At 40.0% G+C, this 25,056-nt stretch overlaps 1 protein-coding gene across 1 annotated transcript in view; it reads right to left on the bottom strand.

Moving 5' to 3' along the window:
* Window positions 1-267: 267 nt before the first annotated feature.
* REEP5 (receptor accessory protein 5) overlaps window positions 268-25,056 on the bottom strand; it is a 37,941-nt gene continuing 13,152 nt past the window's right edge. Inside the window, exons 3-5 of the mRNA XM_060143385.1 lie at window positions 15,424-15,562; window positions 5,250-5,418; window positions 268-457 (exon numbers count right to left, since the gene is read on the bottom strand). Coding sequence (XP_059999368.1) covers window positions 408-457; window positions 5,250-5,418; window positions 15,424-15,562 — 358 coding nt within the window. The 3' untranslated portion in view covers window positions 268-407. The remainder of the gene's footprint in view (window positions 458-5,249; window positions 5,419-15,423; window positions 15,563-25,056) is intronic.

Genomic DNA, 25,056 nt, shown 5'->3' with positions numbered 1-25,056 from the left:
AAAACATTTAATACAAAATTGTACATTACATGAAGTAGACCGTTATAGAGTATCCTAAAAGTACAGAGAAAATGCATGCAGAGAGAGCCCACTGAAGTACAAAGCCTGTAGGATATATAATTTTAAGTTTATATTTCCTGCAGGATGGTGACATGTGTCTTTTCCTACCCAGAGGCAAAATGTACTTTCCAAAAACTTGGACACTGCCCATTGCATTAAATTTAAATGTTCCCTGTGTATACAGACAGTAAAAGTAAGCAAAAAAACTTACACATTCCTTTTTTTAATATATCAAAAATGTTTCCAAGGCAACATTATTAAAATGATTATACCACAGTTCCTAATATAACATCAAGCTCTAAAAGGAAGGTACAGAGAGGGCAGAAAGGTTTCATCCAGTCAGTGATTTAGGTGCTCTTCTTTTCCTCACCCAGTAAATTCACAGCAGCTTTCTTGGCTGTTAGGAGGAAAGAAAATTGCATCAGAGCTATTTGCAATGCGGTTCTGTGCTTAATGTAGCTACTAGATTAACAACTTGGATGACTCATGCTCAGATGAGAACATACCGAGGTTTGTGGGCAGGGCTAGGAGAGTTTCCCGGAAATGGACAAGAGACCTCTTCAAGGGCAAATCCTGAGTACTTGAGCAGAGTTACTGAAGATCGTCTGGCCTAGCCCCCTTGTAGTGACTGTCACCTAAGCCATTGCCCTCTGTCCTCCTTTAAGTATCACAAGGAGTAGAGATTCCTTGAGCGTACAGTGCCCCCTGTACATTCAAGAAATTCTCCTTTGTGCCTGAGTGCTCACCTGTACAATTTCACTATGTCTCAATCTGATGACAACAGGGTCGGCTGTCTGTGCCTTGGTGACAAAAATCAGAGAAAACCATCATTCCCCGAATCAAGAAATGACGGAATACTTATATGCATGTTTATGTTTTATCGTTGTGCCACCATTTCCTTGTATGATGGGAAGAGTTTGCTGTAAGTGTTCAAGTTCATGGCACGAAGCTACATTCATCAGGAAAATATTCTTATATCTGTGGGAGATTAAGCCCCACCTACCCTGCCTAATTACCAAGTGGCTTGAAATGTGCCGTAAGAATGAGTGTGATATGCGTGATGGGGCAGGGGGGCGTGTTCTGGAAGCCTCCAGGCCTCCTGAGATTCCACAAACTGCAGCTGTTCTTGATGGAGCCCCAAAGGGAATGCCAGCCAAGGAGGCCCTCCTTGTTCACCAGCTGCCTGACAGCTGCTCTCCCTTCACTCAATTAAAATTGCTGAAGAAAGTTTACACAGAAACTGCAGCTTCTCTCTTAACTAGCCTTTTGCAAAAATGTCCTTTTTGGAGAATCCAGAAACTGGGAGAAAAGTCTAAAATGTGTCAGCACCTAAATTCCTCTTAACTTATTTTCATTCTCACACCTGTGTTTAGGAATGTATCAAAGTAAAATCGGATTTCAGAGTACTGAGATCTGAGAGAACCAAAGACTAAGAAATGTGGGCAAATTAGACAGAAATGACATCACCAGAGGTTGCTGGTTAGGCTAAGAGCAAGGAGGAACAGTTAAGAAATCTCTTAAAAAGGAACTGGCGATCCCAAAGCGGGAGGATGTGAGGAAACTAAAAAACGTTCTGAAGGAGACTGGAGCCATGTGCCCAGGAGCGGGCGTCGGGAGAGAACGGCCTGTTGCGGGGGTGGGGGGAGAGCACACCACTGCGGGGACACACAGCTGCCGGGGGACCGTCTGAGGGATCTTCCTTCCTCAGGGGCCAGGTCACCTCTTGTCTCCCACTTTCTCATTATTGTAGAACTTTTTTTTTTAAATTCTCTAATTCTATGCCCATTCTCCACTTTTTAAAACCCTTACTGTGCCCTCTGGAATTTAAGTCCCATCATTAGCGAGATCTCCTCTATCCTCATCCATTTCTCTGAATGTTTCCTTCACCTTGTTGCTTTTACAGAAACCTGGCTGTCCCCTAAGGACACTGCTTTCTCAAGTTTCGGCTGTTTTTTCCTTCCATGACCCTGGTACTACTGGGTCTGGAGGTCCAGAAAGCGTCCTTTGTTCTTCAGGGCCATGTTCAGAATCTCATGTCATCAAATTATCTTTCCCACTAGCCCTTCTTTTTCCAGTCCACTGACCCTTGGGCTGTGCTGCCTCATTTCTTTAAGATTTTAACTCCAAACTTAATATCACTCTCTAGCACTACTCTTACTTTAATTATCAGTGATTACGATATTCTTCCAGTATCCTGGCCTCTTGGTTCCTCCCCTCCAAAAACCTTGACATTCCACCCTACCTGCTCCAGCCTACCTCACGTCCTCACTGTCACAACCAGTAATGGCTGCCCCTCTCCGGTCTCAGCGCCGAGCGTCCCACTCCACCATCACCTCCTACCTTTGCAGCCCGCTCCCTCTATTTTCCTGACTCGAGTTCTTCTTCCCCCACCACCTGGTTGTATAAGCCATCGATTCTATCACCCCTTTCACTGTTCCTCACTTCCCTTTTGTCCTCACTTCTCTCCTCCGCCATCAAACATGAACCACTCATTAGATCCCCCTTCAGAGCTCCCACTTGACCAAGTCAACCCGGACGCAGCTCTCCATCTATCCCACAGCTGCACCCACACAGCTGGAAATGTGGCTGGAAAAGAAGACACAAGCAGACTACGCGGCCTCACTGTAAGTCCAGGAACACAAACCTCCCGTGAGCTTCTAATGCCCCTGGCGATCACACGACACTGTCCTAGTCCATCCACTCGCCCCTGTCTTAGAGCGGCCAGCACATTACAGTCACACGCACCGGTCACCGTGTCACCTCTGGCTGTGTGTTGCATGAAGCTACAATGGCAGGGTTGAGTAGATGCCACAGAGACCTGATGGCCGGCAAAAGCTGAAGTATTTATTATCTGACCCGTTACGGAAAAAGCTTGCTGACCCTCGTCCTAAGTAACTATTTCATACCATCTCCCCTTTCTATCACCTCCTTCCCCACCCTCTCTCAGTTGACCTTCTTAGTTTACTGAGGAATTTGATGTGATGAGAAAATCACTTCTGTAAGCTCTCACCATCACATACGCTCAGCTGCCAGGATCTTCACCCATCAACACTGATTCCCCCACTATGATTCTAAACTGTTCCTGCTCCTACGACCGATCCCTCTATTTGTACTCTAGACCCTGTCCCCTCTGGTCTATTCCAGGACAGAGCTCCAGCAATTCACCTTCTCACTCCTATCATTTTTTTGCTCTCTACTGGATCATTCCTATTAATTTTCAAACCTACTTTGTTTCTTCTACCTTAAGAAAAATAAAAAAACATCCTCAGGACCCTAGTACCTTCCTCCAGTTACAGCCCCATTCTTCTACTCCTCTCTACGGGAAACTTCTCAAAAGACTAATCTATGTTCTCTCATGCCCTTCCTCCCATAAAATCCATTCTGATCAGGATTTTGCTCTCACCACCCCACAAACTCTATTTTGTCAAGACGACTAGTGCCTTCCTCACTGCTAAATCCAAGAGTCAGTTTTCGGCCTTTAGCCTCCTTGACCTGTCTGTACCGTGTGACCACAGACCCCTCCCTCCTCTTTGAAACAGTGTCTTCACTTGGCCCCAAGGATACCACAGTCTCGAGTTTTCTTGCTTGCTCAACTGGCCAGTCCTTATCAGTCTGCTTTTTTGGTTGCTTCTCATTTCTTCGATCTCAAATGTTGGTGGCCACAGGGCCCAGGCCTCAGACTTCCTCTTTTCTAACTACACTCACTCCCTTGTGATCTCATCCAGTCTCATGCTTATTATACTGTCCATATGTGGGTAACCCCCCCCCCAAATTTCTATCCCTAGCCCTATCCTGTCTCCTGAACTCTCAACATCCATATCCACCTGGCTGTGCTGACTTCTCCATGTACCCAGTAGACACAAAGTTATGTCCAGAACTAAATTCCTTATTTTCCCCTCAACACCTGTTAACACCCAGTCTTCCCCAGCTCAGTGGCAATTCTATCCTTCCATGTGTTCAGGCTAAAAAAACTTGGCCTCGTCCTTGACTCCTCTCATACTCCATGCCTGATCCACAAGCAAATCCTACTGGTTCTAACTCCAAAATATATCAAGGATCTGACTTCTTACCTCCTACTGCTACCACTACAAACAAGCCACCACCACCATCTTCAGCCAGATCACCGCAATAACCTTTTAACTGGCCTCCTGATTTCCTTCTTGTCCCCCTTCAGTCTATTCTTAATACAGTGGCCAATACAGTGGCCTCTGTTCCAACAGAGGACGAATCATGTTGCTCCTCTGCTCACAATTCTCCAGTGGCACCCCAGCTCACGCCCATCTCACGCAGAATAAAAGCCCAAAGCCCTTACAACAGCCTGGACGGTACTATATGATCTGTCCTCTTCCAGCTCCACTCCCCAGCCTCTCTGACCTTGTCTCTTCAACTCTCCCTCTAGGTCACCCCCTGCCAAACATACTCTGCCCGCTCCTGGCTTTTGCACATGCCGTTTCTTCTATCTGCAGCTTTCTTCCCCATGGTTCCTACCCTTAACACTTTCAACTTGGACTCAGTACAGCCTTCTTTGTGAGGATTTGCTACATCACTCTATTTAAAATTGTAAGCTTCCCTTCAGCCCCGGGCACTCTCTATCTTTCTATCTGCTTAATCTTTCTCTGTATCATCTGCTAAGTATGCCATATAACTTGCTTTTCAATGGTATTGTCTCTTTCTTTCTCTCAACAAGATTGTAACCTTCATGAGTTCACTATGGTCCATTGGTCTGTCTGGTTCCCTGGTTCATGCCCAGTGCTATGAACATGCTTGGCACATATTAAGCACCTCAACAAATAAGTATTTGAATGAAAGGATCAGGAGAGCTGAGAGAGAGGGCATTCTCTTGGCCCTCTAACAAAAGCAGTGTGAACAGCATATTAAGCAGTTCAACCTGAAATGAAATAAAGAGATGGCACTTGTGTATAAATACAGATGACTCTCTGAAATCTCTACCCACCAAAGGAAAGTCATTTTTCCTAAAGTGCTGACCGAATGATGTGTTTTATGTGACATGGCAGAAGAATGTCGGGAAAAGTAAAGGCAACAGGCAAAGTCTTGGGAAAGAAATCCCGGACTAGCCCTGGCACACGGCTGAGGAAAGGTTATAGGACACAAAGTGAGGAAGCTTGTTACGTGGGCTCAGTATATCCCATGTCCTCTCACACGCTGAATCAGCTGTCCCCGAGCCATACCTTCTTTAGAGATGGCATCTGCAGTCTCTTTGGCTTTGTCCTTCAAGTCATTCACCATGTTGTCTACCTGCGACTCGTGCTTCAGGAATAAAGGACGGATGATGCGCGTGTAGAGCAGGTCCGCTCCGTTGGCCGGGCTGGGAGCCATGCACCACAACAGGAAGCCACACTGCACAGAGGAGAGGCAGCATGGTGACAGAGGGCAGCGGCATCTGACAACACAACACACGCTGCCACCACTACTCTGGGGATGGCACTGCCTCTGCTATTTGCCCCAACAGCATTTCCAGTGTTTCCTGCAGGATACAGGTGCACTTTTCTTAGATGGAAAAAACATGACAAATAATGACCTAGTAAGGAAAAGCTGAGACTGACAAAGAAAGGCAAAACACACCAAGTCCAGCAGCTTAACTTCCTTCCTAACTTGGACCACTTTTTAGTTGACAGTTACAAGAGACTTTTATTAATTATAACTCTTAATCAATTAAAAAAGTAGTATTTATCTGTGTGTGTAAACCCTGTCCACGTAGGTATCTATGAGGCTTGTTCTCAACAGGCTTACCTCAGTAAGTTTGTCACCTTTATTCATCCTGTTATAGAAAAAAATATCCTGGCCATTCTTGAATTCTTCCCTTAGTGGGATCTCAGTTTTGGGTAGATCTTAGCCTTCAAGGAATCTTTACAGTCAGCTGTTCATCACCTTTCACCTTGAATGTAGATATTATCCCTAACTCTTTCTTTATGGCTCTACTTTGCTATTGAGATGAAAAATTGACAAGAGTTCTACCCTAAAAACTTACACAACAAGAATTGTCACACTATGTTTACTTTGAAAAACCTTTACTGTTTATTCAAATGATAAACAACTCAACACTTTAAGTTGTCCAAGCAATTTATTCCTCTATAATATAATGAATGAGCAAAAAAGGGAACATTCAGAATGATATGCTTATTTCCCTAGAATGTTTGATAAACAGCATACTGTGTTCTTTCAGCTTAAAAGCTTCTAACTATATTGTATTCCACACAGCATAGGTGACTCCATAAAAAACAGGAGTCATTTCTTGAGATTCCAATTCTGTAGTTTTTACTTCTCCTCCTTAAAGTAAAATCCTTTCAACTTCTTATGCCATATATATATTTAATTCTACAGTCCTTTTACTCCAAACCAAAGAATGTATTCAAATAATCAAGAAGCTACGTTCCTTTCTAACATGGTCTTTTAAGTTTGCTCTAGAGATGCAAACCTGCTAAGGGGCTACTACTAATGACAGAGAGCTTGAGTTAAAATGCACACATCTGTGCCCAAAGCTCACCCCAGCAGTACCACGTTGGCTCTGAGAAATTTCCATTACACTTTGAACTTCTATGACACTCAAAATACAAAACAAAATGCAGGTTCTAAACAGATTAGGGTCGGGGGGCGAGCTTTCAAAAGACAGGGGTTACCAGACTGGATTTTAAAAAAACAAAACTATGGCTATATGTTTCTGATAAGAAACACACCAGAGATAAAACCAATTAGGAACACTGAAAATAAGGAGATGAAAAAAGATGTATCTGACAAATACCAACTCTCAAATTAGCTCACATATTATAGTAATATTAATAGTACGTAAACATAAGGCAAAATAAGTAAACAGTGATAAAGAAGGAAAGCAGTTTGTCAAGAACAATTTGCCTGAAGCTATATATCTTTGAAATACGTAAATATATATAGCATTGTATTTTTTATATTTACAATTATATAAATTTTAATTTTTATAATTATGTAGTTTATAATTATATATCACTTCCAAATATAGCTTTGAAATGTATAAACTTGAAAGTCAGAATTATATAGATAAATGGACAAAATCCACAATCGATTTTTAACATTTCCATCAGAAATTGATATATCAAAAAACTAGAAATCAGTAAGAATACAAAGCAAAATACACAGAATTTAAAATCTTGATCTAAAGATATACACAGATCTCTCCACCCAACAAACTGGGGACTAAGAGAATTGTATACTACAGTATACAGAGGTAAGAGAACTGGGCTCAGAAAAACTGGTTCCAATCTTCTTACTAGCTGGGAAAACCTTGTGCAAGTTACTTAATTGCTTAAGTCTGTTTTGACTCTATAAAATATATATATATATCAAAAGAAATTTAAAAAAATTTACCTCATACAGATTTTGTAAGAAAATAAGAAACACTTTGAGCATCTAGCATAGTAAGGCTCTGTCCCTCTCCCAAGAATACTGTGTCTTCTACCAACATCCGTGAAACAGTAACAAGCTACCTCATTAGAGCTTTAAACCAGGTAAAATCAAATCCCAGGACCAACACACACCCTTTTTAAACAATTATTTTGTTCTTACCTCTCCTTGTACTACCTGAAATGAAATTCAAAGTCATGACATACTTACATACACAATTACAAAAAAAAAAAAAATAGTTTTCTAACTGGAATATAAAGAAAAAAAAAAGTGAAAGTAATTTATAAAAAAACAATGTATTTTAAAGTGTAAATATTCAAGCCAAACTGTATTAGAAAACAATATAACATAATAAGTAGAATCAGTGACTATTAACAGCTACAGACAAAATTTTCTCTATGTATTCCCCAAAGGTTGCCTGCTTTCCATATCAGAGAATTCAGCCAAATGCAATTCACTGCCACAATCTCCAAGTTATGATACCAAGCCAGCCCTCTCTTCACCTCTCCCACCCCTTACATGCGACAGACTCCAAAACTCATTTACTGAAAATGGGATGTTCAGAGTTAGGAAAGCAAAGGATGGGAAAGCTGGCAGTAGGCAGGGGAAGGGCAAAGATTCAGACTGGCCATCTCGTAGTCTCACTACAGCTGTGTGTGCAACCACCCAAAACTCCAGTGAGCCCGCACAGACACACAGTGGCAAGTAAGACCTTCTGTTACAGGTCCAAGCTCTTAAATGAAGCCAGATCCTTGAAATATCCTCAGTCTTTAGTGTGTGTGTGTAGCTCCACGTTTACTTTTAGTTTTCCCAGTGACTCTGCTCCAGCACACACTGGGCTTGGCCAGCCATCCTTGTGAAGATGTGCCAGAGAAACCTGGTTTTCTGAACTACACATTTGCATTAACCCAAAGTATGGAACGAAGTGTGACTAAGTGTGACTGCACTTTTCACTGGCTTTAGCTTTAATGTCCTCTGCTTACAGCCAGGTTATTAGCAGGCAGACCCTAGAGACCATCTCTCTAGTTGACATTTCCCTGTGGTTTTTAGTATCCAAACATTCATGTTTTCCATCATTTGTTGTTGTTGTTGTTGTTGTTTTTTCCGGCCACACACACAGCATGTGGGATCTTAGTTCCCCAACCAGGGATGGAACCCGCACCCCCTGCAGTGGAAGCGCAGAGTCTTAACCGCTGGACCACCAGGGAAATCCCTCCATCAGTTGCTTATATAGGTAACGCTAATACACACACACACACCTAAAACTTAATAAAACAATTTAGACAAGATGATATACAGGAAAAGGAAAAGTTACATTCTTGACAGAACATCGGAATTCTGTGTGGACATTGTGAAGAGAATGCAGTGTCCAAGGGGATGTGCCATGTACTACTTACTGCAAACAAAGCAATAGTTTCCCACCAACTATATTAACTATTTGGAGCGCAGGAACTATTTGGATTTAGTTTTTAGCATCTAACATCCAATATATTTGTTATTTATACAGGGGCATCTTGCTGTATTAATATTTAGGAAATTGGCATGGAGTTTTAAATTGACATGTAATACATTTTAATTTTTATTATTTAAAATTGTAAGAAATAGTCTCCTGGCTGCTATTCCTACGTAGAATATCTAATTGTCAGGAATGGATTATTGATGTAGACACACATGCCCATAGGCCTCAAGGTGAAGTAGAAATGACTCACTGGGTTAAGAATCAGGAGAGTTGGTATCTGTTCTATGACTTTAGGTAAATCAAACAACCTCTCTAAGAGTCGATTTTCTCTTCTGCAGGATTTTTAGGAAAGTCACAAATTAAGAAACGTACAAGATAGTAGTAGTATTACCAAGTCCTACAGTTCTTACTGTTGTTGAAAAATCTCTGAAATATTACCTGCCTATGCAGATAACAGCCCTTCAGCAACCCAGAAAAGCTGATTCATTCACCTTTCTGGATGAATTAAGCATGGCTACCAGACAGGACCAGAGCCAAGAGTCTACATTTTTGTACCTCTGCAATGTGATTAACTTTATAGGCTATTCTCCAGGCTGTTTAGTTAGTTCTTTCTGGTACCCTCTGGCTATCGTCTTGAGACAATAAAATAATTACTGCTCTTTACCCACATCGTGAGCATTTTCCAGTTCTCATATGAAGTAACTTCCTTGTATTAAAAATAAAGTTAATTACTATTCAACTCTCAAGGTGATATTCAGCCACCAGCTTTTAAAAGTTCCTTTTCTTAATCTATGTAACTACTCTACAGCCGAGGAATACCCTGAGCTACACAGATCTGGCCATCCTTTTAATCAAGCTGCCCTCAAAGTGCCAGCTGACGAAACTTCCAACGGCAAACACAAGCCCACTCAGACACAGAGTTCAGACAGAGTCCGGCCATGCCATTTCAGCTCAACTCTCGGCACTATTAGCAATGACACACTAAATCCTTAAATTACAAATTACAACAGGCCAGATAATTCTGTCAATGATTCTAATGCTGTCACTATTCAATTTTCCCCTAGAAGAGGTATTTCCAAGGTAGGGATATATTTAATATGCACGGTTTGGGACTAGCCTGGTGAGAACTGAGAGTTAATGCCAGAAAAAATGTATTTCAACACTGACTTCCTGGTATGCTGCAATCACTTGATCAAAAACAGAAGCCTTGGGAAGCCTTTGCAACACAGCCACGAGAATAGCGAGAATAGTAATGAGCTCAAGTTAAAACAGACTGCTCAGCGTGCACAAATGAAAGGTAAAAACGAACATGTGAAGGGGAAGATTTTTCTATCTTTTTTGCCTCCTACAAAGTTAAGAAGAGAAATGTTATGCTCTTTGTCAATGGGTGAAACGATACAGGTGACGGTCTGGATCAGGACTTAAACTTGCCAAAATTTATTCAACCTTTATTTTTAAAATAAATCTAGAAGATGATTCAAATGAGAGTAAAGATGAGGTGCAAAGATACTCATTGTAGCATTAGTTAAAATAGCAAGATAAATATCCTAAATGTCTATTAACTGGGGAATGAATACATTATCACCTATAATGGATTAGACATTTATGTCAAAGAATATTGAATAAGAAAATACTCATAATATTGTGTTAACTGAAAAAAAGTGAGTTATAGAATCATATATATATCATTGGTCCCCAACCTTTTTGCTACCAGGGACCGGTTTCGTGGAAGACAACAATTTTTCCGCAGGGGGCGGGAGGTGTGGTTCAGGTGATAACGCAAGCGATGGGAAGCGGCAGATGAAGCTTCACTCGCTCGCCCGCCACTCACCTCCTGCTCTGTGGCCCGGTTCCCAACAGGCCACGGACTGGTGCTGGTCCGTGGCCTGGGGGTTGGGGACCCCTGATATATATGGTTTCAACCATACATAGATGGTTAAGACAATAACAACTGTCTTACATCAAGCAATTTATCTGCACATTAAAAAAGAAAAGGAAGACTACCCTAAGATGATACCAGTGGTAGTCGTCCAAATACTATTTTCTTCCCTATCTAAAACATGCCCCAACACACATGCACACACACACAACACAAAGCAAACAGTATGACAGCAGGGATTTTGTTTTATTCACCAAAATCCCCTGACCGAGAACAGATTCTGGCACATAGAGGTTCTAAATAAATATCTGCTGAATAAAGAAATACACTACTTTCACAATCGGAGAAAAAATTTATTTTTAAATAAATACATTTATTTTTAAACCTTCCTGTTCAAAGATGGACCTCAGAGCAAAGCTCTGAACAGGCAGGATCCACTTTTTCTAGCTCAATGCATTGAACAGTATCTTCTCGACTAACCCTTGATGCCTAATCATTGGTTCTTCTTGTATTCCTGCAATCTTATAGGCTGCTTTAGAAAAATGGGGGGAAAGGCCAACAACACTAATTCTGCAAAAGATAAAATAGTCAACATGGCCTTAGTTGCAGGTCTCCTTTTCATCCTCCCACACAATCACCTTGTGATTGTAGCAATGGCGCAGGTAAGATCTATGCTAGTCCTTAAAATGGGATATTCTCCTACACACTCTGCAGTTCAGAGACCTTTTCTCAGTCAGTTCACTGAAGCCACTCAGAATACGCCACTAATGCAGGAAGAAAGCATTTTTATTGACAGCATAATCAATTTTCAATCATCTCAAGTATATTATCTATTTGGAACATATGCGGTAAATTCACTCTCTCATTCTGGATGCCGTGACATCAAACAGCTGGACACTCACTACTAATGGATGTGCATTTGTTTTACCGTTCGGGAGGAAAATTTGTTGCAAAGCAATTTTTGTAATGTACTTAAAAATCAAATATAAATGACTTGGTGATTATCTTTTATTTTGGATACTTTCTACCTCAAGGGGCCTCCATTAGCAGAGGCGATCAGGAGCAGGCTGAAGTCGGGCTTGTGTTTCGGAAGTCTGAGGTCAGATACTGGTGTGAGTGGTTCTGCTGACGGGATACTGTTCAGGGCAAGCAGTGGGGCCCAAGGCAAAAGCCCAGTTTCCTTCTGTTAGAGACCACAATGTGATGTCACTGCCATCAGATGGATCTTATTAAGGGGTTCACAAATATTTTAAGTTTAAAATATGGACATTCAAATTAAAGATTATAAAATTATTTTTATAAATGCTAAATATCTTTGGATAACAAAAACATACGAAAAATCCAGCAATCTCTGGAATCTTAAATCTTCCCACAGACCAACTTTTTTCCCATTTGTTTTGAAGGAAAAATTTTCTGCTGTGTTACAGGCGTTCTGTGGTAACAGCATTCAAAATTAAGAGAACATCCATGTTTTCATTTAAACTTTTAAACTATTTAGCTTTTTTTTACCATAAGTGGTTTCATACTGTAATATTCTATAATTTTTTATAATTAATGAATTATGCAAAATTTCTATATCTACAAATGGATCATTTCATTTCATTTAACTGTATGGATGTACTATTAATTCATTTAACCAGTTACCAGTTGACGGACCCTGCAGGGTTTTTTCTTTTAATAACTTTTATTTATAACCAAAAATGCTGCAGTAAATGTCCTTATGCAGCTCTCTTATTCGTGGTGAAGATTTCCTAGGATGGATGCTTAGAACTGCTAGAGTATCATTTTTCATTTTGACAAGAAACTGTCAAAGCCTCCTTTAAAAAGGCTATTCCAATTTATAGCATTACCACCACACATCCATTTCCCAATATATTCACCAATACCAGATATCCTCAACCTTTTGAATACCTGCCAATGTAATGAGCAAAATATGGTATTTCACTATTTTAACTCACATTTCCCAGATCACTGACTACTCATATTTTCTTCTCTTCTGTGAAATGTCTATTTATAACCTTTGTTCATTTTTCTCCTTTTCTTCTTACTTGTAAATGTTTTTATATATTCTGGATATTAATCCCTTATCTGGTGTAAGTGTTCTAAATACATCCTCCTAGTCTGTCATGATTTTATCTTTGCTTATACTGCCCACTGTCATATAGAAATTTGTCTTGTTTCTATACCTCCAAGTTAAAAAACATTCTCCTATACTTTTTCTAAAATAGAGGTTTTGGCATAGAAGTCCTGCCTTGTGAGGCAATAAGGAGAACAGCTAGGGACTAAGTAGCGAGGGCAGTTCCTCCTCAAGCCCTCCTGCTCCAACCCCTAGAGCTATGAATTCCAACTTAGGAGCACCTGCTTCTAGTGCTGCTGGGGGAGCAAAGGGTGACACCTGCACCTGAAGAGCTGTTTAGTGGGGGAAGGGAATCAACTGTGGCTCTTCTGCTGCCTGGGGTTCCCCACCCTAGGACTCACATACCCCTACCCTGAGCTTATGGACTAACATGGATCAGGGTGTGGCCTCCTCCATTCTAACACCCGATGGAACAGCTGATACTCCTGGAGCAGAAGGAACTTACAGGCCAAAATAACAAGGTATTTGAAAAGTACAACCAGTTCAAAACAGAGACAGCACAATCAACTACAGATTCTATCAGCAGCAGAAATTTTAGAAGTGAATGACCAAGAATTTAAAAACAGCTATACTAAAAGAAATACAGAGACATGAAAGAAGAACAAGAAAACATAGGGAAGAGCCAAGCAAAACTACTAGGTATGAAAAATACAACAACTGAAATAACACAATGTATGGCATAAACAGCAGAATGGAACAAAACTGAAAATTGGAAGATCGGATTGAGAAAATCTCCCAGAAAGAAGGAAAATACAAATAAATATGTTTGAAAAATAGGTAAGGCCAGAGGAAAAGAAAAAATATATCCATAATTAGCAAGAATTAAAAATCAAGGTAATATCAACGTAGTGGCGGCTGTGGGGAAGGAGACCAAAGGATGACAGAGCTTCCGCTATCTAATTTCCTTAACTACATTTCTTCAGATAGAAAATTTAAAAAGCAAGTAAATAGAAATGTAGACATTAGGACAAATTAAAATAACAAGGACACTCAAAATAGGCCTAAATATAGAAATAAGGAAACAATTATTGATTCCGGGGAAACTAAAAAACTGCAGCAACACTGCATGTACATTATATATATACTATATGGCCCAACTAAACAGTGCTTAACAAGTCATAATAATAAAAGCGGTGAAGCCCTATCTAACCAAAATTATCCCTGAGGAAGATGAGGACATCTTTTATTACTAACAAGCCTGCATGTGTGGCAGGGAGGAAGGAGGAAAGAAAGCCAAATCCTTATCTTCGGTGGGAATCAAGGGCTAATGTGTAGGGACTTCCCTTGGTGGTCCAGTGGTTAAAACTCTGTGCTCCCAATGCAGGGGGCCCAGGTTCTATCCCTTGTCAGGAAACTAGATCCCGCAGATATGCCACAACTAAGACCTGGCGCAGCCAAATAAATAAATAAAAGAGCTAACGTGTAAAACATAAAAATTAAAAGGTAACTAAACAAGGATATTATTTAGAAACAGAGGTAAATGACAAAATAATCTGTCATAAATGAAGGGACAGCGGTTGCTTTTAAGGAAAGGCAATATAAGGGGCAGGAGTGTAGATCATCAAAACTCTTCCAGAGCTATTTGAGTCTTTAAACTATGTCATGTGTAACCCTTACTAAAGCAAATACTTAAGAGTATGAGGGAAAAGAAGAGGACCCAGAATTCATAAGAGCTGGACTCACCACCCTCGGCAGCTTGGGAAGTCTGGGTCGGTGAACCTGAGGAACTATTTACAACCCATGCAACTAACCGGAAGCAAGCCTCTTCCACGGAAGACACCTGAGGAATCAACTGAAGACAGTCTGTCCCATTTAGAGAAAAAGAACCAACCACTCTATCAAAAGATGCAAACTTTTCATTGTCATGTGCCTTGGAAGCCAAGGCTGGAGGTGATACAGGTGCCATTAGGGACGAGTTCAACGTCCTACTCCCTTTCCTCACACAGTAGTAGCCGAGGAGAGTTCTCTGGCAAACAACGCTTGGCAGGGCTGATCCCAGACTACTGCACCTGCCAGAGTTATTAAAATGACTTCCTCAGAGAGCCCGTTTCACGTCTGCTTTTTCCAAACCGATTAAGAAATAAGTATTTTTTTCCAGAAATAATGACTCCAGCACACCACTGTGAGTGACTGATGACCTGGTAAAATTTGCAATGTTGACGCATCAAACACAGACAACAGAGCATGAAGAGAGGATCTTGGCAAAGAGCAATGCTTGTGCTAGTTCACGGTATTTCCATCTTTTATTACTATCAAACACATTGTAAAGACACAATTGCTTTGGCTGTTTCCAAGATAATATACAAAATAAGTTAGACATGTTGAATCCTGTCTTCCTGTTTATTAATCTAAGGCAGAGCCACAGATGTCCAACATTCAAGCATCTGTTCCTATTCCTTGTATAGAGGTCCTGAGATGGAGTTTATTTCAGGGGTAGGGTGCAAAGCAAAAACACAGATGGAAGAAAATGGCAGTTCAGGAAAGCCAACGTACCTTCAGCATGTAGTAGAAGGGGAACCATGACAGGAAGAGGTCAGAGAAGAATTCGGCAATGCTGAACACACCATACACTACCCAGTAGGTCAGCCACTGGGTATCATCTTCTTTGTTTGGACTCTCTATCGCTTTAATTCTGAAAGGCAATACAAAACCAAGTGTATCATGTAGTAAGATCTCAATGAGACATTTTCAAACATACTTTCACAGCTGCCCTCCAACACCAACTGAGAAACTCAGGCAAATGTATGCATCATGTCACTAGATGCAAAAGTACAACATGAAAACAGGCAGCAATGTAGAGATGTCAGGACAAGCCATTATAACTACCTGTTACCAGTTCTCTGGTTACCAGAGAAACCAGCACCAGTTGTCCCCTGGATCTCTACTCTGCTTGAGTCTCCACCAAGGCTCCAGGAAATACCACCAATGACTGGGAACTAGAGTAATCCCCACTCTCAAGTGGGGTCCTGCCACTAGGGATATATCAATAATTCACTCATGTAACTCAGTTCTTATGCACTTTTAATAACTGAAGTACATCATGGTGAGGAGGCATTCCATAAAAGACCTTCTGGAACATAGTTTAGGCACTGTCCAAAGTTCACAACACACTTCATTACAAAGAGGTGAAAACAAACATCATGGTGTCCATTTGGTTTCGACTGACATTATGTGATCCTCAGGCTGTGACCTTTCCTCCTCTTATCAGTTAATATGACTTTCTCAGTATCAACTACTGCTTAAACAAAATTTACTCTGTAAATGAATAGAACTAAATTTAAAATAACCTTCTTTTACTTCTGAATCACAGGAATTTCTTCCAGTCCTGGGAATCCTTTCATTCTAAACCTCAATTTCATAATCTTTTATCCTATCCTAATACATGCCTGGATACTTATTGTAACTGAGCTGGACTACAACAGTAAACTAGAAGAAACCTGAATCTTGTTTAGCCTATGCGATGGGTTAACTATTAAAAATACATTGGCTACTTGGTAACACGGGTTCACCAAAGAGACAGGCTGATGAATCATGCTGAGTCATCCCCTAAGAAAGCCTCTGAATTAATTGGAAGTAGCTGTGTGTGTAGGTGTGAGTGCCTGCATGAGTGTTTTAAGAAGATGACTGAGCAGGGAAAAGTTATAGCTGAATGAGATGACTGCTAATGAGGAAAAGGAGAGGAGGGAGTGATTAAATGAATGCTGCTTTGAACGTCAAGAATAAACACAGAATCATAAAATGAATTGAAGGCAGCTAATTATAAAATAATGGCTTCTCACATGTGGACTGTGTTTGTGTTTTAGCTTTCCTCAGGTAGAAGCTAGCTGATGTAATAGAAGGCCAAAGGAAAAGCGTAGGCAAGCATGTGAACCAAAGAACTAAAAAATGTATACCCTTTACACGTAAGGTGTTTTTCCCCTCTGCGCTTTATTTGGTATAGAATATGGTTTACCTATTTATATTTAAGTGGATTTTTAAAGTTATCATTACGGTAAAAACTTGTTTCTTACACATCCATCCTGGGCAGAGGGGATACATAGTTATATTTCACTTAAGGTCTTAGTTTTGGGAACCAAAGCAGTCCATGACTAAACAGCAAACACACATCCACACACAAATTCAACTGAAACAAACATTTATGAAACCACTGATATTTTCAATTCCATTCTATGTCATTATTATTTTTTTATTGAAGTATAGTTGATTTACAATGTTGTGTTAGTTTCTGGTGTATAGCGAAGTGATTCAGTTATATATATGTGTATGTATATATACTTTTTAATATTCGTTTCCATTATAATTTATTATAAGACATTGAATGTAGTTCCCTGTGCTATACAGTACGACCTTGTTGTTGTTTATCTATTTTATATATAATAGTTTGTATCTGCTAATCCCAAACTCCTAATTTATCCCTCCCCACCCCCACTCCCCCTTGGCAACCACAAGTCTGTTCTCTATGTCTGTGTGTCTGTTTCTGTTTTGTAGATAAGTTCATCTGTGTAATATTTTAGATTCCACATATAAGTGATATCATATGGTATTTGTCTTTCTCTGTCTGACTTCACTTAGTATGATAATCTCTAGGTCCATCCATGTTGCTGAAAATGGCATTGTTTCGTTCTTTTTTATGGCTGAGTAATATTCCATTGTGTATATATAGATATATGTAGATAGATAGATAGATAGATAGATAGATAGATATACACAGACACACACCACATCTTCTTTATCCATTCATCTGTTGATGGATATTTAAGTTGCTTCCATGCTTTGGCTATTGTGAATAGTGCTGCTATGAACACTGGGATATGCATATCTTTTCCAATTATAGTTTTATCTGGATATATGCCCAAGAGTGGGATGGCTGGATCATATGGCAACTCTATTTTTAGTTTTTTGAGGAATCTCCACACTGTTTTCCATAGTGGCTGCACAATTTACACTCCCACCAACAGTGTAGGAGGGTTCCCTTTTCTCCACACCCTCTCCAGCATTTGTTATTTGTGGACTTTTTAATGATGGCCATCCTGACTGGTATGAGATGGTACCTCATTGTAATTTTGATTTGCGTTTCTCTAATAATTAATAATGTTGAGTATCTTTTCATGTACCTAATGGCCATCTGTATGTCTTCTTTGGAGAAATGTCTATATAAGGTTCTGCCCATTTTTAATTGGGTTGTTTGTTTTTTGTTATTGAGTTGTATGAGCTGTTTGTATATTTGGGAAATTAATCCCTTGTCAGTCGTATTGTCTGCAAATATTTTCTCCCATTCTTTATTCTATCTTTTCATTTTGCTGATGGTTTCCTTTGCTGTGCAAAAGCTTATAAGTTTGATTAGGTCCCATTTGGGTTTTTTTGCTTTAATATTGCCTTGGAAAACTGTTATGTCATTATTATTATTTTTATTTATTTATTTTATTTATTTTTGGCTGTGTTGTGTCTTCGTTTCTGTGCGAGGGCTTTCTCTAGTTGTGGCAAGCGGGGGCCACTCTTCATCGCGGTGCGTGGGCCTCTCACTATCGCAGCCTCTCTTGTTGCGGAGCACAGGCTCCAGACGCGCAGGCTCAGTAGTTGTGGCTCACGGGCCTAGTTGCTCCGTGGCATATGGGATCCTCCCAGACCAGGGCTCGAACCTGTGTCCCCTGCATTAGCAGGCAGATTCTCAACCACTGCGCCACCAGGGAAGCCCTGTTATGTCATTATTTTTAAGATGTTAGTCAAGATCCACAGATTCAAAAACAGAAAAACTAACAGTTCAAGTTCAGTCTCTCAAGGAATAAGCTCCCTAACTTATCAACAATATGAATTCAGAAGTTTCCATGCTGATACACTTGGAACACTCTATAGTAACACTGAAAAGTAGGAAGAACTCAAAATTGAGCACACATATTGAACACAACTTTGTAGAAAAGCAAGGCCTGGGAAAAAAGATAGGAAAAGATCACAGAGTCTCATTAAGGTAAAGAGAATTTTTAAATAGAACTTCTATTATTGAAGCAGTTAATTACTGTTTTAATTAAAAATACCACAATGTTCATTTTTTAAAATGTGTCTACATGTCATAACATCATAAGCTAGTCAGAACAAGAAAGAACACAGAAGATAGTCTAACCCACTCAGTGTACAGTTGAGGAACCTAAGACTCAAAGAGGTAAGAAGAAAAGCGCTTAATACCGGGATTTCCTGAACGCTATTTACGTATATACTGTCTTGTCCAAATGCGTGGATGATGCAAAATTGTGATTTATAAGCAAAATATATATTTGGTCATTCCAAAGACCAAAATATAGTTCTCCTATATATTTGGTCTTCATCCAGGTTCCTGCACAGCTCCCCAAACCCTTGCAATTTCTTAAGTGTTGAGAGGGATAAAGGTGTCTTTTGTTATGTTAATGAGGTGACTTTTATAAAGCACATAAGGAGGGGAGCTGGACATCCCTGGAGCCAACTATGTGATTAGAGGGCTGGAACTTTCAGTCCCATCGCTGACCTCTGGGGAGGGGAAGGGGCTGGAGGTTAAATCGATCACCAACGGCCAATGATTTAGTCAGTCATGACTATGTAATGAAGCCTCCATAAAACCCCAAAGGACAGTTAAGTACAGTTGATTTACAATGTGTTTGTTTCAGGTGTACAGCAAAGTGAATCAGTTACACATATATAGCATGTACTACTTTAAATAATGAAAGTGAGGAAAAATATTTGTTTGGAAGGAAAAAAAACCACAGGGCACCAGACTTTTTTTTTTTATGCGGTACGCGGGCCTCTCACCGCTGCGGCCTCTCCCGCTGCGGAGCACAGGCTCCGGACGCACAGGCCCAGCAGCCCTGGCCCACGGGCCCAGCCGCTCCTCGGCACGTGGGATCCTCCCGAACTGGGGCACGAACCCGCGTTCCCTGCATCGGCAGGCGGACTCCCAACCACTGCGCCACCAGGGAAGCCCAGGGCACCAGACTTTATACAACTACTTTCTCCTATGAGACTAGGTCTCTCTTTAGGGCTTTGTTAAAAACACACACTGGGCTTCCTTGGTGGTGCAGTGGTTGAGAATCTGTCTGCTAATGCAGGGGACATGGGTTCGAGGCCCAGTCTGGGAGGATCCCACATGCGGCGGAGCAACTAGTCCCATGAGCCACAACTACTGAGCCTGCGTGTCTGGAGCCTGTGCTCTGCAACAAGAGAGGCCTCGACAGTGAGAGGCCCACACACCGCGATGAAGAGTGGCCCCCGCTTGCCACAACTAGAGAAAGCCCTCGCACAGAAATGAAGACGCAACATAGCAAAAATAAATAAATAAATAAATAAACTCCTACCCCCAACATCTTCTTTAAAAAAAAAACAAAAAAAAAACACACTAAAGTGAACATCAGACACATTTATTTAATTTCTCTCTTGAGGAAACAGCTCGTGATTTTCTAACAAACAAACCTCTCTAACAATGATCAGACACAATCTATTGTGTTTTAGGGCATTAAAAGGGCTTCAATACACACAGAAAGGCACAGAGGGAGAAAAGAAAGTCACACGGCCCATCACATGCAATTGACTCATTCTGATTTCCTCCTTAAACAAAGCAAACTATCAAAAAATTATTAATTACACTGAACTATGAAAGAGCCAGGCTTTTCCCTTCATTTCTTCCCAGTGCTCACCTGGCTTTACATCATTTCACCATTCTTGGCTTGCAGCTTTGTATCCTGGTTCTACCACTTACTAGGTATTGGTTGGCCGAAAAGGTCATTTGGTTTTAAGTAGACACATTTTTCATTTTCACCAAGAACTTTATTGAACAACGTATTCATCAACCGAATGAACCTTTTGGCCAACCCAATACGTGACCGTGGGCAAGTTATTCTGGGCCTCAGTGTGCTCATCTGTCAAGTAGAGATGATAAACCTCATTGTGTTGCTGTGAAGATTAACTTAGTTGATACATGTTAAGCACTTAAACAGGGTAAGCACTCAGAAATATTACATTAGGTAGTAACTATAATATGGTGGTGATAGTTTATTATTATCATAGAGAGGCAAGAGATTAAAAAGAAAAGAGCAATAAGAACACTCCAGTCCTTCTGGCTAAGTAGAATGGGTAAAGGATTAACAGCATTGTTAATAAGGCTAAAGGATGATTAGGGGAATTACTCATGAATTGTACCTCACTCTCCAAATCCCAAATGCTACAGAGAGTAAATGGTTAGCTGAAATCCAAAAATCCTATTTGCAGGTCAATGGCAACAAATTTGGACGCCGCTGAAAACAGTTTTCAGGCCCATGCTACAGGGGAGGACTGGCCAAAAGTCTTGATGCTGGTATCGGATTGGTACTGATAGGGAGGTAACCACTGGCCAGCCCTTGTCCAGACCACCCAGCGCCAGTGACTGGGTACTGGCTGACTCTACCTTGTTGGCTCATCTCTTTCTTTCTTTGCTGTTTTTTCTAAACGTAAGATCACGAACTTAAAATGGCCAAAGGATAGCGTTAAACATGTGTGAAGAAACCAAAGTTTGAGCAGATATGGTCCTGGGCTACCAGCATTCTCTCCCTCCCAAATTAAGAGTCATCATTCAGAGAACCTAAATATGCTTTGACCCACAGGCACCACTAAACTGCAAGTCCCCTGAGTACTTTATTAGAACGAAATCATGTAAACTAAGGACAGTCCAGGGGGTTTAAATAATTTTGTGAGGCAAAAGGAAGGTATTTTAGAGATGAACTAGTTCAAAAATCATTAACGGAGGCAACAGTCTTGTGATACCTTGGAGCTATGGGCATGGGCAGGAAAGCCAGCACTCCAAGGTCACCAGAAAAAAAGCCTGAACATCTGCTGTCCCAGCCCTGGAATATCAACCTCCAGACTTCTTATTATGCTAGATAATTCAGTGGTTCAGGCCACTGTTGATGGAAGCAGCTGACTGAACCCTGATATAAAAGGTGAGTGGCCCCACCAAAAGCTTTCTAAACCAAATTTACGTTAGATATTTAGATATCTAAGTAACTGTCAGAAACAGCTCTGCTTCCCTTACTGAGGTTTTATCTATTGATTAAATATATCATTGTTTACAGTTAATGCTCACGTAGGAGGGCAGGAAAGAGATAACCCTCCATACGATTTTTAGAATTATTTCAGACACAACACATCCATCAGGGAAACATTCACCTTTACGCACATCCTCTTAATTCAGATTCATGCTATTAGTAAGCAAAATAGATAAAAATGCTTTTCTATATATGAATTGTACCAACCTTTGGTACAACCTTTAGTATTTATATTTCTGTTTCTAATTCTTGTCTTTTTAGGACAAAGTCCATGTTTATTATGTGTAACATGTAAATAGCTTTCAGAGGTATAAGCAATTAACAAATATAAACAATATGTCAAATAATATGCTACCCAACTTTTTTTTTTTTTTTTTTTCGCGGTACGTGGGCCTCTCACTGTTGTGGCCTCTCCTGTGGCAGAGCACAGGCTCCAGACACACAGGCTCAGCGGCCATGGCTCACGGGCCCAGCCGCTCCGCAGCCTGTGGGATCTTCCCGGACCGGGGCACGAACCCGTGTCCCCTCCATCGGCAGGCGGACTCTCAACCACTGCGCCACCAGGGAAGCCCTGCTACCCAACTTTTACCTAATATTTACTATTATAAATATTCTATCGTTATATCATTAAGAAATTAAAACTAGCAAATAGGAAAAGCAGATATGTGGAGGAAAGCCATGTTTTCTAAGCCTTTGAGATATGTCATAGATATTTGTTACTGAGATTTTCTTCTTCCATCAATGACAACTTTAGTTATATTTATCATTGGATGGATGTTGCATTCTCTTACTTTGATGTAGTTATAAATTAAGCATTTTTAACACTATATTAACTTTTTCAGACTCAAAGGTTATTCCTGGTTAATGGGTATTTCAAAACCTTCATTCATGTCATTAAGTTGAAAAATGTCAATTTCCTACAATAGTATGAAGGATAAACTGTGTGTATATTATATTTAGTATTATATACATCTATGTCTACAATGAAGGAGAAGCATAAGATAGATGACAAACACAAAAAGCTCACTGAGAAGTTTTGCAATTATTTATTCCTATGTCCTGTATTCCAAATGGTTTACTTTAAAGGTAGCTTCTAACAGGGAATAAGACTGTCTGGCTTAATCTTCTTTGTTAAAATTTTTCTTAAGATAAAAAGGAAATGAAAAAAATAAGTAAGATTGTTTACCGTCAGTACAAACCAAAACCCTAACTGGCTCTACTTTTCTCCACTCAATTCTTAGTGGTGGGGGGTGAAGTGAAATGGCCAGAGAGGCCCTGTCTAGGTAATCCACCGCAACTGTCAGTGACAGACTCTTTTGGATGCAAGCATACGCCGAGCATTGACCATGCACTGACACTGTACTGAAGCTCTGGGGCCAAAACAGTGATGCTCAAGGACATAAAGTCAAAAACAGTCAAAAGATCATTCCATTCTTAAGTAAGCAGCACACGTGTGTGTGGGGAGGGGTCCAATGAAGGAGTTATGGGAAACTGGAAGTCTCAATGGAAACAAGACAAGTAAAAAATAGGTTTAATATTTAAAAATTGTTCGTTAAACCATGCCCAGGGCTTAGGAACATGTATACCACTGTACCAAAAGAGCAGAAAACCACTAGCCATATTTATAACTTGGAAGAAGAAAACTTTATGGTACTTTATTGCGCCTTAGAATAACGAAGCCTTAAGCTGCTGATCTAAGTACAGGAAAAAGTAAGATAAGGAACAGAAAAAGAGTAAGCGAAAAAAATAAGTGAAAGAAAATACTACTTGGGAGGTTCTTCCTTAATCATTTAAAGTTCAATGACATGGAGTTAGACAACCATGACAATGATTGTCAGTTTTACTCTTTGTATGTTAATCAAAAGTAGCCACACTTAATTAAACACTTACTAAAATCTTGATCCTGTGCTAGAGTTTAACTTATCCCTTCCTTTTACATTTGAGAAAATTGAGTATTATAAAAGTTAACCTATTTCCCCAGGGGTTAATTCAACTAGTAATTATCAGGTCCATGTACATATGTTTTCTGATCACTCACACCAAAGAAACTTAGGTACACACTACCTGTACTGTACATGGTTCATATGTAACTTAGCCACTACAGTTCATACTAGCCAAATGATATAAAATTAAGTAATATTATATGTCTTCAGACCACTGGCTTTACTACTGAAACCAGTTGTAGTCATCAATAGGATTTTAATTTTAATGAGTTGATTATATTACCAGACAGGACATCAAAAAAAGCAGTTCATGAAAAAAACCTATAACAATAAAAAGCTTTGAGGTGTGCTGTTGGTAAAGAACAGAAAGGAATCTACTTCTGGTCCACTTGCTTTGTTTTATTTCTAACGTGGTAAGTTATGTTTAATAACAAATATTCCAGAGTTCAAGGTAGAGTCTTTGAAGCATGAATATGAAGAATACAGACCATAATGTTTATAATCCTTTCTGATACAGCAGACACACAGTGTGACCATCCACAGTGCCCACTACGTGTAGGACTGCTTTTGGCTGTGTTTATTAGAGAATGGGAAGCAGGAATTCCTGATAGCTCAAAATAATTTTCCTATTTCCTATTACCTTTGTTTAGCAGTCTGCCATTGCAAATATTATTTGACACATACAGTGTGTCAAATTAGAAGGAAAAAAATCACACATTTTAAGACATGAACAGTATTTTATTTCCATGCCAGTAAGGAAAAGACTTTTCTTCTTCATGGAAAAAAGGTCAGAAACTATGGGCACTCAGAAAAGTACACTTGTTTTTCACTGCAGAGTAGGTGTGCTTTCAAAGCAAGAGAGAGAACCAACAGAGCAAGAGATCAAACAAACAAAGGAAAAAAACTAAACATACAATAAAACCAATTTGCTTATTTACTGTTTATATCATGCCCAATCCTCCTCCCCACACCAAAAAAGATACAATCACTAGCAGCAAATATGCCTCTTAAATATGTAGAAACTATAAGATGACTATACAAGAACAATGAAAAAATATACCATGCTCCTTTCATTTTTAATAGTGTTCTCCTATAGTATAAGATGACTGACAATGAAATGCATAATATAAATTCACAAGCAA

This window comes from Lagenorhynchus albirostris, chromosome 3 (genome assembly GCF_949774975.1).
Source record: "Lagenorhynchus albirostris chromosome 3, mLagAlb1.1, whole genome shotgun sequence".
Lineage (NCBI taxonomy): Eukaryota > Metazoa > Chordata > Mammalia > Artiodactyla > Delphinidae > Lagenorhynchus > Lagenorhynchus albirostris.
The sequence above is the reverse complement of the archived record's forward strand: the minus strand, read 5'-3'. Positions and strand labels throughout refer to the sequence as shown.